Source organism: Alligator mississippiensis, chromosome 5, assembly GCF_030867095.1.
Source record: "Alligator mississippiensis isolate rAllMis1 chromosome 5, rAllMis1, whole genome shotgun sequence".
In the NCBI taxonomy this organism is placed as follows: domain Eukaryota; kingdom Metazoa; phylum Chordata; order Crocodylia; family Alligatoridae; genus Alligator; species Alligator mississippiensis.
The window spans coordinates 210,461,688-210,478,329 of record NC_081828.1 but is presented as its reverse complement, the minus strand read 5'-3'; the positions used below and the strand labels follow the sequence as shown (position 1 = coordinate 210,478,329).

The following is a 16,642-nucleotide window of genomic DNA, read 5'->3' as shown; positions in this document are numbered from 1 at the left end:
TTGCCAAGGATATAAGCGCCTATGCTCTGGTTTCCTTCCTACATCTTTCTTTTTCCTTTGGCCATTTCTATCACTTCTCAAGCCCCAGTTCATGTCCTAATATGCTGTACTACATTCATTATCTTCAAGGTATGTGGTAGAGCTACCCCTTTTTTCCTTTGGGTGTTTTCCAAAACAGAATGCAGCATATGCCTCTTTTTCTTAATGGTATTTTCACCTGCTCTGGTTTGGCCCTCCGGCACCACACATAATGAATAAAGGTAAATTAATTAGATTAAGTCACCTGCCCCTTCATAACACTTTACCTTTATAGGCACATGGAATTGGAGTTGCTAGGAGCAACTTTGAACTTGCTGTTTGGTGCTGTAGATTTCTCTTCACTATTTTTTCATGCATTTCACAGTAACATTAAGCGTTTAAGGAGAAATGCAAGGACTCCACAGTGAGCTGTATTTATGTAATCAGTAAAGCATAGGAAGCTTTGCACTGCCAGTTATTTCCTTTCTGAAAAATAACTGTACTGTACTCCTGTCACCCCGGCATTAATAAACACTGGGTTTGCCAGTTAGTTGAAGGAAAAGGTGGTTATAATTGTGCTTTTACTTTTCTGTCCTTCTTGACTTGAGCAGGGAGTTGATCTAGATGAAGTTCACAGTCCCTTTCCAGCCTGCCTTTTCTGTGCTTCTGTTTAGTTCTGGGAAATATTGCCAAATCTATGGACAGACTATTTCAGCTCTCAAACTTCTTTTTTTAAGTATGCAGACCCAGTAGCAGACTTGCTGGACCGCTGGGGTGTATTCAGGGCCAGACTCTTCAGAGAATCCTGTGTTTTCCACAGAGGAAATTATGTGAAGGATCTGAGTCGACTGGGACGTGAGCTGAGTAAAGTTATTATAGTAGATAATTCTCCTGCATCTTATATCTTCCATCCTGAAAATGCAGTAAGTAATTCTGAGAGATGAACTTTATTTCTTCGGGCTTTTCGCTCAGGGCTCCATGTTCGGAGATTACTGATGTTCGTGATCTACAGTGAGCTAGTGCCAGGTGCCTTCAGTTTCTTAAAGTAGACGTGTGGGCTCTACTGCTAGATATGGTCAGAGGGAGAGGGAGGGCTTCTCCAGCTGTTCCTTTAGGTATTATCAGTAGAGGTTCCCATTTTGGGGGTGCTTGTGCATTCTGCTTGTCAGCCACTTCCTTTCACAGTTATTAGGTATTTATTTCATTGTAAATTGTTGAATTTAATGCAGCAAAGATTTATACTTCTTCCTTAGAAACAGTGTTAGCATGAACATGGCCTTCCTGTAGAAATAGCTCATCTGGCTGTTTTGTTGCCTTTTTTTAAAAAAGGCTTTAAGGCACGCCTGTCTTAACCTCAGTTTTCTAAAATAGGATCTTAATATCCAGGTGCCTCAGCTGTTTGGGTGGTACCTAACGGTTGCGTGCCAAATATGGTACTCAGCCGTTAGGCACCAAATATGGTTTGAAGTTACTATCAATGAGCAAAATGATGGGGAGTCTCAGCTCTAATTCAAGCTGATGGATAGGATTCAGAAGTATTCCAGACCGTTTAATGTTTCAAAATGTAGAGCCAAGGAATTACTACCTAATAGAACAGTTGGGTTTAACTGGGGTGTCGCAGGACCCCCTCAACCATGCCACAACGTAGGCACTGACAATAAGGGGGCAGCCAAGTAAAAAGGCCTATGGCACACATACAGGCTGCCTTGGGGCTCTCTGAAAACCCTAAAACAGGGTTTTCCTGTTTCCTGTCCCAGGACAAGAGAGTTGGCTTAGACTGTAGCCGTTCCCAGTCCTTTACCCCCGCACTTCTCTTGAAACGGACAGAAGGGTGGAAGTGTCCCGTGTGTGTTTCCAGGAGAAGCATGGTGGGGCTGGACCAGAAAGAGCTACACCCAAGCCAGCTCTGTCCTGCTTTAGGCTTATCAGAGAGCCCTAATGCAGCAGGAATATGCACACATGCCATGGCCCTTCCTTGGCTGGCTGTGTGGCAGATGCATTAGGCAGTCTTACCTGGAAGCAGCATCTCCCAGGTGAGTATTAAGGTAAGTTGAGGCAGGACCAACTGTGGTTCTTAACCGGGGGTGCTGTCACATTAAAAAATGGTGGAGGGGTACCCTGACTTGAAAAGAGTGAGAGCCACTGTAGCAGAGGAAGCTGGGTGCCTTTTCAAGTGAATTAAATCCTGACTAGAAAAATGCTGTGGGCAGAAATAGCAGGGACTGTTTACACTAGTCTAATCAAACACCAACGCACAAATCCAGTGCAACTTCTATGGCATGGCCTCAGTTTATTCCTACTGTAAAAGCACATGGAACTGACGCATTTAAGAAGCATTAATGTAGCCCCTATTCTCTGATGTCTAGTCCTTATTTGTAGGGGTTTGTTGCTGCTTGCTCATACATGGGAATCTTCACTGACAATACTTTAAGGCAAAAGAAAAGCTACTCACCCGTAGCTGGAGTTTTCCAAGTGGTGTATCTATGCAGGTTCATGGTCTATACCTTCCTTCCCTACCTCTTTAATCTGTTTTAGATGTCAAGGAGACCCAAGGAATTGAGGTTATGTAGCATTAGGCCTCTCACAACTTTACCTGGGATGCTCCTTATGTGGAAAGATCATCCACATAGCGATAACCATTAGCTATCCATAGGGTTCCAGGCTTGCATGGAGCGTGCATTAGAAGCAATGTGGGTCTGAACTGGCAACCTACTTGAATTCAAGTTACGAGCAACTTCTTCCTTACCGCAGCTGCTATCTGCAGTCAGGTACCTACTAACAGGAGTTGCATGGTAGGATCTTGAAGTAGGTGGACAGTGTACGCATTCTTGATGTAATGAAATCTCTCCCATGCTGTGCTTGTTATTTCAGGTGCCTGTGCAGTCCTGGTTTGATGACATGACAGACACAGAACTGCTAGATCTTATTCCTTTCTTTGAAGGACTAAGCAAAGAAGAAGAAGTTTACAGTATGCTTCACAAACTTTGCAACAGGTAGCCCTTAACTCTGACTGCTGCTGCTAGGTTGCAGTTGCTACAGGCCGTAGCCATCTTTCACAGCTCTTTCAAATGTAAGCTCTGGGGAGGCCCCTCCTGTCAGAAGTGCTACTCTTGATCTTCCTGTTACATTGTACACGAAGGACAATCATGAGTGATGCTATTAAGCCTTCAGAAACCTGACTCCTAAGGTCATGTGTTCAGACTACTTTTTTTTAGGAAAAAAAAAAAGAAAAAAAAAAGAAGCTATTTTAAATGGGACTCTTTTAATGAATTTCATAAATGGACACATTTTACTGGATCAGCTTTTCTTAAAACATGCCAAAAAGAAGCTTGTATTTCAGCAGTCGAATTTCTCTCCCTTCCCCCTCCCACTATGCAGACAGTTTTACCCCCTGCTTAGAGCAGTTGACCTGACTCTGAATTCTTTTCTTACAGAATGAAGTGCCTTTTTGAATGTTATTTTAAGATTTAAAAAAAAAAATCATTTTTGTATAAGGCGTATTTCCAAACATCTTTTAGTCTTGTATTGTCTAAAATGCTTTAAAAGGAAAAAGGAAAAAAAATTATAGAGCACTGTAATATATGGTAACAAAGGAAAAAAGCTGAAACCAAGATGCTGGGTTCCTGTCTCCACGTTGAAGTTGAGTTGTATTACATTTTGTCATGCTTGGAAGGTCTAGGAGCTTGTGTGAGGGGGGTAACTTTGGTTACATGTTTGTTGGCATGGTTTTACTCATTTTGGGCACCGTTTGAACATATCTGCAGTTGTTATGTGTTGGGAATCAATGGGGTTGGGGGAAAATATGGTGGCAAATTAGATCTGAAGCACCTTTTATTCTAGACAGACCAAGTTCTACTGTCTCTGCTTACGCACAACTGCCATGCCTCTCTCTTTTGATCACCACAATGAGAAACCCTTTATCTCGGGAGGGAAGGTAAAGATCTATTTATTAATCTAAAATTGTTATCTTACAAAAACCCATTTGGGTAAGCTGGATCTGTATTGAGCTGTTCAGAGTATTTTTTTTTTTTTTTCCTTGCTGCTACTGTATACTCACCAAATGGAGTTGACCATCGGCTGTTATACTGTTCTTTGCCGCTGTGCCTGTGCCATGAAAATGTTTTGCTATAAGCTGCAAACTTGGGCAATAAATGAAAAGCAGGTCCTATTATCCATCCTCATGTATTAAACCTGGGGTATCTGATATGGCAGATAGCTCTGATAAAGGTGACCTGCAAGGGATTTAAAATTTTAAAAGTATTGCATTCACATCCCTTTTTTGTTCTTTTATGATATATGTGAGTATATGTCATAAAAAAGCAATGATCAGTTTTCAGAGTAGATTTTTTTCCTCTTTTTTTTTTTTTTTTTTTCCTTTTTCTTTTTCCTATGAAAATGTAAGGAATGTCAACTTTTTTCCCATTGAAACCAAGAAAACTTACTGAGGATCCCATATGCCTATTGGGAACAATATCCTCTTGCTGAAAGGGCTGGAGGTGTTATTCACACAGGATTTTACTCTTACATATTCCTTAGGTAATGGAGTCAAATAACTGTTAAGCTAGACTTTGATATTGTTTTTAACATTCTAAAAATACCCCTTTCTCGGTCTACTTGACTGTCACCCTTTTGTGGTGTTTTAAGCACACTCATGTTCCATTCATTCGGATTAGACGAAGCCTGCATTTCTAATGTAAAATGTATGCTTTTTTAACCCTTTCAGGTACTTTGAGGCAAAAAAGCATGATCCTTTTTTCCTTTCCACTGTCATCTTCTAACCATTTTTGCACCAGTAGAAATATTCAGTCATACAAATTATAGCCATATTTGGCAGGCATCACAGTTAAACTGAATAGTTGGTGCTTTAATAGCCTACTGTCAAATGCAGAATGGTCGATACTATTTGCCTTTTTCCTGGTATGGCCAGTAGGAGTTACGAGAAACTGACCTGGACTGTAGTCCTTGACTAAAACATTTACTAAGCAGCTTAATAAATTCATCCAGAAAAGGGTAGGCCAGCCTACGTAGGCTTGGGATAGATTATCACAGGTGCAGGATGACTGAGAGGAGACGTGTCTGCTTGCAGCGCAGCTCTGCACTGAGTACTTGCCATGTGTGATAGGGAGGGAATTCAAAGCAGTATCATGACATTTGTGAGTCTGTACAGCAACACCTTTTTGTTCTTTTTCTCTATTGACATTACCCTAGTACTGTATATTTCTGTGCCAGGACAAAAGATAAGTTCTGACAACTTAGAGAAAAAAAAATCTAGATTGTTTAAAAGGACGTATGGATTCTGGTTAGTCCATTAAGTTTTGCATTCGATCTAAGATTCTTTAATTTTGTATTTGAATACAGAGTAACGAAATCATAAACCGCCAAAAAGTTGTTCTCTGAGCAGTATTTTTAACTGTATTTATGGTCTCCATGCTCCAAATACAGTCTGCAGGGAAGTATTCAGGTTGTATTTTATTGTGCAGGTATGATAGGAATGGATAAAAAAAAAAATTAAAGATTTTTTTTTTCACTAGCATTAGACCAAACAATCTTCTAACTACCAATTAAGACAATGCATAACCCCTTTGAGACATTACCATTTTGACAGTTGTAATCTGTTGTACATAACACAAACCATGTTATTTCATGTTGATAAAAGCAGCGATTTCATGAACCAGTTGCCTTAATGTCTGTGAATGAATGTTGATATTAAAGTGTCTTGTATTGTTTTGAAATCCACATGTAATGGACAACTGAACTTCTGTTTCAACATCTGGAAGAACCATTTTAATGACATTCTGTATGATTATTATCTTTGTGTTTCTGTATAGTTTAAATACGGTTTGGGGCTTTTGAAATCCACAAAATTCCAGAAGAATAGCATTTAAATTTACAATAAATAAAGCATACAAAATAATACTCAGATGCAAAATAAGGGATAACACTTAGAAATATATCTCCTCTGTGTTAATATTTTAAGTGCATTTTGTATATGGTTTCTGTTGCAAGTTTCTAATCATGATGACTTTCACTCTAGAAAGAGGATGTTTTGGGATAGTCCATGATTCCTGCTGGCAACAAAGTAGGAGTCTTCTCTGATCAAGTTTTGGGTTTCCTTAGTTTTTGAAATTTTTTTTTAAATACATGAGCAGCTATCATATATATATATATATACCTTTTTGGCACTTTATTTTGCCACACTTAAAAATTTCAGGCTTTTTATAAGCTTGTTTTGATTTCTATATCCTATATATTTATAGCACCTAGATTTTAACAAAGCAATATAGTCTAAGCAGAAAGCCAGAAAATGAGTGGAATGTTTGTACAAATTGCAATACGGGTATTTGGTTTTACTTTAAATATGAGATTTTGGAAATCAAAAAAGGAAATCAGATCATTTCCCAGTGCTCTTCCATATTTATAGATGCAGTTAATGTGTCACCAGGGCTGTTATAAACCTTGGTTTCCAATTATAATTCCCAGGTATTATCACAAGACTACTTTAAAGAACAACAGCAAAAGCTTTCCCAGCAGATCATTCTTTTCAGCTAAATAAATGCTGCCTGACCTGAAGTTCTGTTGTCCTTTCTATGTTGGGTTAAAAAAAAGGTTTTTTGCCTGTATAGGTATTTTTAAATTAAGCTGTAAGGCAGAATGCCTTAGATTCTTGAAATTCAATTGAAGTGTTACAATTAAATTGCCATTTGTAAACTAGGGCTGTGCGCAGAATTTGTTACCCATCAGGAGGTATGGCAGGGTTTTTGATGGAAGATTTTAACACATGTACAATGTAGCTGTGTTCATTTAGGTAGCTTCGGGGTGGAGAGGGATCCTGTCTCGTTTTGCCCTTTTAATATATATATACATATATATATTTTTAAACAGCAAAGTTATCCATGGAAGAAACCCGTCACATGAAGAATTTGGTTATCAGTGTGTGCAATCACTTTACCACAGCATGATTTTGAATAGAGTGGTTGGGGACAATAAAATATCTAAATGACACTGGCTTGTACTGGCATTGCAGCTTTGAAATTTCAATGTAAAAAGTCTGTAGCTATATAATTGACAAACACGATCCTGTTTTACAGATTCTTTTTACTAATAAAACACAGAACCGCACAGCCCTATTGTAAAATAAAAACAAGTTTGTGCCTCTGATTTCAAAGGTGCTGTGATGTATGCCTTTGTGTGGAAAGCAGGGCAGGTAAGGCTTGGGAAGGGGAATTGCTTGGGCTAACTATGCAAAATGAGCTGTCAGGTTTCTCTTCATATTTTCTTGTAAAACTCCAGCTGTCTGGGTTTTGTTAAAAAATCTACTGGGAATTTATTAACAAAGGAATAAGCAATGGACATATTGCTTGTTTAAAAAAAAAAGAATGGGAGCTGTTTACACTTTAATGCATTGAACAATCCAGCAATACTTGAGAAACACTACATATACCGTGTGAGTGTTTTGAGGAGAGAGAAGTGTTGTCAATCGGGTATTGAATGGTTTCTTTACTGTCACAAATAAAATTTTTTTAACAATTTAGTCACTTGTGCATGTAATACTTCACTGAGAAAAATCCTGTCCTTTCCTCTGCTGCCACTTTTCCGCTCAATTCAAATCATTCTCCTCATTTGACAGGGACTTTATTCCTTCTCTGTGTGACTCTACCAGTCAGAAGGAGAACCATTCACCATCATCTCCCGCTTTTTAACACATGTATAGTAGTCCTTTTTTAACACCCTGGCACCTGCCTGTACAAACAGAGCTGATGAACTTCTGATGAACTCTGCTAAATAAATTGCTGGCGACTTCAGCAGATGTTCCAGCTATTTAGATCTCTTGGATGAGATCATGCCGTAATTTGTTGAGTCTTAAAGCTGTGACTTATTTTTGAAGGCCTCTCGCTGGTACTGCTTGAGTAACAGTTTTTGAAAAGTGTTGCTGTAGCTTAAGAAAGATTGGATTAAATTACATACTTTGTTTGGCTGAATGGTTGACTTTGTCATTTAGCTAACACGGTTATGTAGCAAAACGTCACATGCTACTAGGCTACATATTAATGATTCACCAAGTACAAGGGGGAAAACTAGGCATGAGCAGGTTAAGTGGCTAGTTCATGGTCACACAGCCCTCGCCATTAAGAGTAGAGCAGGGGTGGGCAAAATGTGGCCCGCGGGCCAGATGCAGCCCGCTGGGCCATTCTATCTGGCCTGCGGAGACTCTAAAAAATTTAGAAAATTCATATTTATCTGCCCCTGGCTGCCTGGCATGTGGTCCTCGATGGCTTGCCAGAACTCAGTAAGCGGCCCTCCACCCAAAATAATTGCCTGCCCCTGGAGTAGAACCTACATTTCTTGACACCTAGGGTCTTTTTCCTGCTGGTGAAGCCCCTCCAGCTCTTGGCAAACTGGAACAATGTAGACTGGTTTAACTTCCCTGCAGAGATGTTTTACATTTCATGTGCAAACTAACCTCTCACTGGGCACGTCTACATGTACAATTAATGCTATTTGGACTTACTGCACAGTAAGTTACTGCTCAGTGGGTGCATCTACATGTTCATTAATGTGCTTTTCCTAATGAACATGCAATTCAGTACTTCCAATGTGAGGTAATAAATTAATGCACTTTAGACTGCCCTAATGCGCAGTAGCAAGAATACATGCTTTTTTTTTTTTAGCGACGCTTAATGTGCTGTAGCCTGTTTTTACTGCACCTTAGCATATTAGCATGGTTTTTTTACATGATGCTTTATTGTGCCATTAAATGGGCTACAGCACATTATAGTGCATGTGTAGATGCACCTACTGAGATCAAGAATCATCTAACCTTGTTAGAATAAGGCTAATGATCCAACCCCGTAGTCCAGATCATATAGGGTAGGAATTGCTTTGTCTTCCAATCAAGGAGGCCAGGATCATGCAATGTTTAGAAAGACTTAGGCATTTACACAGGTAACAAGAACATCCTGAGTTCAAATAGTAACTTTTTAAAGAATAACCAAGCATCAGAAGGGGATATAATTTAAAAGTGTGTGGAGAAAGGAAACTAATTTTCAGAACTTAAGTCAAAAGTTCAGATTTGGGTATTATTAACCAGCTGAATTTGCGTTAAGGTCTGTTTGGTCCTGTCCCTCATAGACTTTGAACCTGTGTTGTTTTGAACGTGCACTGTGCTCATCTCACTACTGTGATCTGTGCAGTCCTGCCATCATCTTGTCTTAGCTGCTCCTCTGACTTTGACTGTTCATAACTTGGATCTGGGTTAAATTTTACACAAACACTGGATAAAGACACAGATTGCTCATTCATAGCACACTAGCACACAGAGCTGGTAATTTGTTTCACTTTAGCTGGTCCCCCCTCCCCCCCTCCCCAATAAAAAAAACAAAACAAAATAAAACACCACATCTTTTGGCAATGCTTGCAGCCATCCCAGACAGGACTCAAAATAGCACAAAGCTGTCACTGCTTGAAGACTGACGGATGATTCACCATTGTACCAGAAGCATTCCTGCCTTGGATGCTTGCAGGACCACTGTTCTTCTGGATAATTAACTTGATTATTTCACCCCTACAAATGAGATTGTAAGAGCCACAAGTTCCCAACACTGCAGTGAATGCTTTATATTCAGTTATCTTGGATTGCTGATTCAAAGTTAATTTCATAATATCCTGTTTTATTGGTGATTTTACTTTTGCAAGTGTTGTGATTTAAGACCAGACTGGATTTAAAATGCAACGTATAGTAATTTACCATTGATTTATGTCCCAGTTCAGAAATGTTCATCAGCCAATGTGTGTTATATTGAATGCAGCAGATCTCCATCTTGTTTACATCTGATGATCCACACAGAGCCACTTTTCTGCTTGGGGCAATTAGAAGCAGCGATTGGTGGGACAAAGCTGCCCTGCCTACACGCTCGCTACAAGAATCCTCTGCCTGCAAAGGCCTCCAGAGCAGAGGGGAGATACCCCCTCATTCAGCACCAGAACTGCCTTCTCAAACCATGGCATGTCTTGTGTTCAGTTGGGTGCAGATGAAAATCTCAACTGACTCAACTAAATTAAGAAGCGCTGAGGCTTCTAGAGGGTCTCTCCCTCGTGGCAGTTTCCTTCCTTCTGCTGTGAGATCGATACAGGTGTGACTAAAACCATCCTTCTCCTTCCAAAGCTGCCTGAGGTGAATGGCTGTGTGGTTAAAGGCATTGGTGGTTAAAGCACTCGGATCATCCCAGTGCTGGCAGATCTCATGCTGGCTTCTCTATTCAAATCAGCTTCCTGCCTTGAAACATCACTCCTGTTGCAGTGTTTGGGCAGAGAGAGAGTAGATTCATCTTTGAATGACTGTCCCCATGGATTTCACGCTCAGCAGGCACGTGCCTAAGACTGGATTCTGCAAGGTATGTAGCAGTTCTTTCTACAAGATTGTAAAGTAGCAGGCAGTGCCACCTGTGCCTAGGGAGGGGGTTGATTAATACTTTGGGGGTTTCAAGTCTGTATCGGTGTTCTTGCAATGTAGACCTGTCTTGACTGTAAGCTAGAATGAGACATGCTGTTCTGCTTTTTCTAGGATTTGAACATATGGTCTCTGCCAGTGCTTTCCCATAATCACTTAACTTGCAATTTTCTGAGCTTTGTCTTGGGAAGAGCGGTTTAAAGATAACACTCAGAATGTGTATGGGTATAAGTGCCCAAATATATGATACCCTTCCTACACATTATAGTATTAATAGCATGAGTTTGGGATGGTCATGTTAGTCCAAACTGTTGGGCAAGGTGCCACAAATAAGTGCTGATGAAACCTTGGCATTCTCTTACACTACAGCATGTGTGCACTACATGTGTAGCAAGGAAGTTTATTTTAGGAGGGTTTTTTTTAAATGTTTGGACAATTTGTTCCTCCCGGTAAAGCCAGATGCCCTAGTTAACATTTATCTGACTTTACAGAGCTGAGAGGAAGCTATAAAAATTCTTAAACTGCCTTAAAATAGCTTTCCTATGCCTAAAAATCTGATATCCAAGGCCATCTTATTGCTGGGTGAGCAAATGCTGGGTTGCATCTCATCAGAAGTAGAGGGGAGAAATCACCTTTTTGGCCTAGAATAGGCCTATTCCCCACCTACTAATGCCATTACTCTCTAAAGTTGTTCTAGTTTTTGGAGAGCGGCATGGTCTATCAGAGAAAAGGATTGGACTTGAGAGCACCTCGGTTTTATTCCTGCTCTGTGGCCCTGGACAAGCCTCTTGATGCTACTGTAATACCACTTACATTTAGCTATAGGAAAGATACCACTTGGGGATCTTGGGCTGGGGAGAAGAATGACATTTTAGGGAAAAGACACCTTTCTGGGAGGCAAGGGTACACGACGATCACGCTGTCCAGGACTAACTTATCACAAGGAAGTTCCTGCGAGGGGCTGGAGGTGAACATGCAAATACTCCAAATTCAGGGCAGCCACCATTTTAGAACAACTGAAGACTTAAAACCATGTTCATGCAGGGGTGTCTTTTTCAGTAGGCCACTAGATGGCATGGTTGTGTTTTCCTTAAAGATGAATGGAAGAAGTGTTTCTAAAATACCAGGGCATCAAGTTTGCAGCTGGTGTTGAGGTCCATCTTCCACTGAGGACCTGGGTGGCTGTTTTTCTTTCACTGACAACATCATTAACTCACGAATGCCGCAGTTTACCAAAAATACTTATTCTCCCCAGAACTGAAAATGGAGCCAACATTCCCACCTGTTTGGATACTGAGTGTTTCAGAAGGGCCGAGTGCTCAAAACAGATATTGAAACATTGCAAGGATGTCTGTCTCAAATGTCTTGGGTTTGTAAACATGGCCAGGTTGCACATTTTGCTGGCGACTTCTCCCTCTCCCGAAGCTCAGAAGCTAACCTTTTCAAAGCGAGGATAGTAAATCACTTTGCACTTGGCTGAAATGCATTGGAAGAAGTAGGGATAAATGATACGTCTGTGCCGCCATCCAGTGCCAAGCTAGCAGGTGCACAGCACGTTAGAGCTCCCAGTGCCTTCCGTCAGGTCTTCCGTTTCCCTGCGGTTATTTGCCCAGTGCTCTGTTTGTGACTCCAAAACACCCCCAAAATACTAACCAATCCAAGGGAGGGGAGGGGGAAACCTAGAAAGTAGATGCCAGGCTGAAAGGGCACCATCTGCCAGAGCATGTTTTAGGCCACCTTGAGGCCATCGCTTACCTTTCCATGTGGAAAACTTCCATGCCTGATACAACCCGGACATCAGAGTAAGTGAACACAGTGATAGCTCACTCGCTCCGTTCCTTGCAAAGCCTGGGGAGTGCCAGCTGCCAGGCTACAGAGAGGGAGATGTAGCTGGGAGTCGACTCAACAGGAGCTTGGACAGCAAGCTTGGCCCAGCACACAAGCTACTGTTGGTGTGCAGATGTCCCCACGGCGTTCAGCGGCTCTGTACCAGCGCGGTGGGACAGTCCCTGATCTGAAGGTCAGAGGCGCTGATGAGTGAGCTGGTGCATTCAGAAAGGAAAATGCGAGAGCACTACTGCCTGTCAGCACCATGGTGCACCCCTAATGGCTTGAGGGACGGAAAGAAGAGGAGCGAAATGGTAGAGCAAAGCAGTTTCACGTATCCTGGGAGTTAAAGGAGACCAAAGCTGTGCATTATGTCCGGTGCATGGACCACCACTACACTACACACGGCTGTGAAATGCACATTGGATGAAGAAGACCCCATCCAGCCACAAAATTACAGGTCATGCGTTGTCCCTGATCACATCTGATTTTAAACAGATTCCCTGCATTTTCCTTGGGGAAGGGGCTCTACAGCCTAATTCGTCTCCATCACATCAGGCATTACTGGTGCTGTGCCTCCATCCTGCTTTTCATAGTTATACTACCTTGTACAACTGGCACTGGTTTCTCCATCCCAGCGCAGCTCTCTTGGAGAAGAAGGATGGTTTTGTGGCAAAGGCTTTGGGGTGGGTCTTGTCTGCTCTGGGCTCCACCCCCAGCCCTGCCACAGACTCCCCGTGTCACTTGGAGCAAGATGCTTGATTTCTTTACCTGTTTCTCCATCTGCATCTTCATCTCTTCCCACCCTTTTGCATCTGGTTTATTTTGGAACACAAGTTCTCTCAATAGGTGAGCACATAGGTACCCCTTGGTTTTGATGGGAGACTAGGTCCTGCTGACTGTAATGTCTTTTCTCCGCTCTATCCTACTCAGTATTTGCTGTAGATCTCATCTCTTTCCTTTTATACCCTAGATTCCTCCAGTCTCCCAAATGCTGCGCTGCGCTACTGAGAGTGTGTTTCAGTGACCAGCAGCAATCCCAGCTCTATAGTACGCACAAGAGGTTTGTTGCTGTCTTGCCACTTTGTCTCAAGCTCTGCTCCTCTGCATTCTCTTTTACTCTTTAAAAATAGTCATCGTTTGGAAAGTGAGCACTTAGGACAATGCAGCTGGGAGAACTTGGCCAGTTTTAGTCTGAAGTCAGCCAGGCTGAGTGTTCCCAAACAGATGCATCGAGGCACCTGGCAGAGGTGGTGTGACAACACGAAATGGGTGAGAATTTGCAGGTCTGCCCTGCTGGTTTGTCAGGAGATTGTTATTGCAGATGGGGAGGAGGGTGCGGTGCCTTTCAGAGGTGCAGGGGAAGGATGCTCTTACAGGTGGTTCAAGATGCGCTGTGCAAAGAAGGATGGGCCTGTCATGGAGACAGTGAATTGCACCGTACTCTCTCAACACATTGATGGGGAAAGCAAATCACTGACGATAATCCCCGGGCTGGGGATGAGAGGGTGGCTGCTTTTTCTTTGTGGCGTCTAGACCAATTTTCTTTCCTGCAGGAAAATTGTGCCCAAAGCGTGAGAAGTTGACTTCGTGGGAGTTCGGCAACTTGAATATATTAAAACATGGGGTAACCTCAAAGTTTGCCAGGCATTCCTGCAGTGAAGAGTCTGATCTAGTGGTTTAGGCACTGGGCTACGCTTCAGGAGATCTGGACTCAATTCCTGGCTTTATAACAGGTTTCCAAGCAGTCAGCACCTCCCTACCAGGGATCCCTGCTGGCAGTTGAGGACCCTCCAGCCATGATAATATAAATGGAAGTCTCAAGCTACCCATGTTAATTAGGGGGTATTTGTATTTCTCTTGATTACTGTGTATCAAGACTTTGCATAATTACTTGATGTCGGTCTCGCACCATTAATCGGCATTATGCTGAATTAACACACTCAGTCTGTGATGCAGAACTTGAATCAAAAGCTGTCAACCCCTTCCTATCTGGAAGCTGGCTCTCCTCTCTTGTCAAATATCACATCTTCAACTATGAAAATATGGCTTTAGCTCTAGGATGCCGATGCCCAGCTGGATTGTTTCAGTCTTACGGATGCTGTGAGCCTGTGTTCCTTCTTTACAGTCGTATTAACAAGAAGAATGGATTCAGCTGGGGAGAGCAGAAATCAATACCAGGCAGATCCCTGTTCTGTTTAGCCCTTGGATCCTCTGCGGAGATCATAGCTTAACTGGGCTCTGAATAACAGCACTTTGCATGAGTGTGTCCTCTAAAAATACATGGCCTTGAATAAAAGGCTTCTAATATATCTAAGGTAGGTCAGTGAGTGGTAGAAAGGGAACTGCTGCCTTTAAAATCATGTATCTACTGTTTGATAAGTTTGTGTATAGGACTTTTGATTTTCTGCAGCCTTTCTGTTTGGTTTCTAAGCTGAGGCAGGCTTTGTTCCTCTAGTTGTGAGTGGGGGGGGTTGTTAATAATGTATTTGATGTTACACTCTGTGGCAGTCTAGAATGCGTTGTGCAATTAAGTCTTGTGACGTGCTGCTGTTTGCTTTCAGGTCGCTTGACTCCAGAGCGGCTTTGCCCGTCAGCTCTGAGAAAATCCAGATATTCTAATTTCATCATGCAAAGAGTTAGGCACTTACAGACCTGAGGATCTCTCCAGAGCCTCTTCTGTAAAATGAGGATAATAGCACCGCCTTGCCTTGCTCTAAGGATTGTCAGAGGGGACTGGGGTTATATGAAGACCTCAGATGGATCCCTGCTCACACTGAAGTGCATGAAAACCAAAGCCTGGGTGTTGAAAAGAATTAAACCAGGATGCTTTAAAAAGAAGCTATTGCCAGCCCAAAGCTTGCATTGCTAACTTGGTTTGTGAAAGCCTGCCCTTGTGAGTGTGCGGTCTGTTTTAAACCTGTGGCAGGGAAATGGGGCAGAGGGGAGATTGGGGACAACCTCTGCAGAGGACTGGGAAATGACTAAGTGAGTGGATAATGACATTTCTTTCCCCCGGGAAAGTTCCTTGTTCAGTATTGGGCAAAATCAGCTTCCCCAGTGATTGATTTGCCATTTTTGTGTGATAGTGTCCAGAAGATAATTCATTATGACCGGGCATAAGTCCAAGGGAAAGAGAATGCCCCAAGGTTGAAGCCTCCGTAGATTATTTATCCAACCCACAGAACAAGTGGCTCTTGCTCAGCCCGGAGCTGGTGAAGCCCTGACCCAGAGAAGGATGATGCAGGTCAGTCACTACTCGGTGAAATGGGGCAGGAGGTCAAAAAGGCTGAAGTCACCTGGCCTTCACAGGAGAGCAAGGAGATGGTGGGGGAGAAAGGCCCAGATGGAGTTTCAGAGTCTACGTGGGAGCCCCGGCAGACATGACACTGGGCTGCTTTTGTCCCACTTCAGTGCTTTGACTGTGAGCCTAATGGCATGTCCTCAGACCATGCGCTTTACCCCCTGCCGTCCCACCTGTGATGAAGTCCCCACTATGAGCTTGAAACGCTGCGTAGGCCACTAATGGACAGTGATCAGCTACAGGCAACGGGTCTTCGAGGCACTGGTGTGACTTAGTGAGGCAAGATAGGAAAACCACTCTTGCTTGTGGGCAAACAGCATGAGTAGCACAGCTGGAGGCCATCTTCCAAAACTCAATTTTTAGGCAAAATGTCAAATTAATTGGGTTTTTCCCCCACTTTCTTTACCTATGAAATGGCCAGGGAAGCTGACGCTGAACAAGCAGCTCCCGTGCATACGTGGTTGAAAAGATTTGGGCAGTATTGGAGGTACATAGGAAAAGCCCCATAGACTGGCAGTGTCAGCCGTATTTGTCTCCATGCAGTTTGGGCAGTTCCTCTGATAGGTCTGGGCCATCCTAGGACTCTGCTAGGGCGCACTGCTATGAAGCATGGTGTGCCACCGCCTTGCATGCTAACCCCAGAACCAGATGCAGTGTAGCCACCTCTGAATGGTGCTGGGTACATGCCAATAAGCAGCAGGCCTCTTGGGTTGCATGCGATACCATTTTAAGACGGCTACATTGCATCTGTTCGTGGAGTAAGTGTACCCACGCTGCGATGCTCCCTGGACCAGGCCAGAGGCAGTGTAGATGGGCTTCTAGCTTTCCCTTCTCCCATCTGCAGGTGTATGTGGGGAAAAGGGCCAAGGTAGCCAGAGACCAGGGGAGGAGTCCAGAAAAATAGATAAGCAAGATGGAAAGGGTGGGAGGGTTCAAGCGTGCTTTGTCAGGGCCTAGCTAGAGGAAAACAGGGCTGGTAGCTTGGGCACTAACCTCTGGCTAGGGAACTGTATCCAGGTTTCCTCTGCTCTGCCACAAACTTCTTG

At 42.8% G+C, this 16,642-nt stretch overlaps 1 protein-coding gene across 4 annotated transcripts in view; it reads left to right on the top strand.

Moving 5' to 3' along the window:
* CTDSPL (CTD small phosphatase like) overlaps positions 1-7,549 on the top strand; it is a 113,537-nt gene extending 105,988 nt beyond the window's left edge. For all 4 annotated transcript variants that reach the window (XM_006275854.4, XM_006275855.4, XM_019499400.2 and 1 more), the window contains 2 exons: positions 756-941; positions 2,890-7,549. In XM_006275854.4, coding sequence (XP_006275916.3) covers positions 756-941; positions 2,890-3,015 — 312 coding nt within the window. In that variant the 3' untranslated portion in view covers positions 3,016-7,549. The remainder of the gene's footprint in view (positions 1-755; positions 942-2,889) is intronic.
* The last annotated feature ends 9,093 nt before the right edge of the window (positions 7,550-16,642 follow it).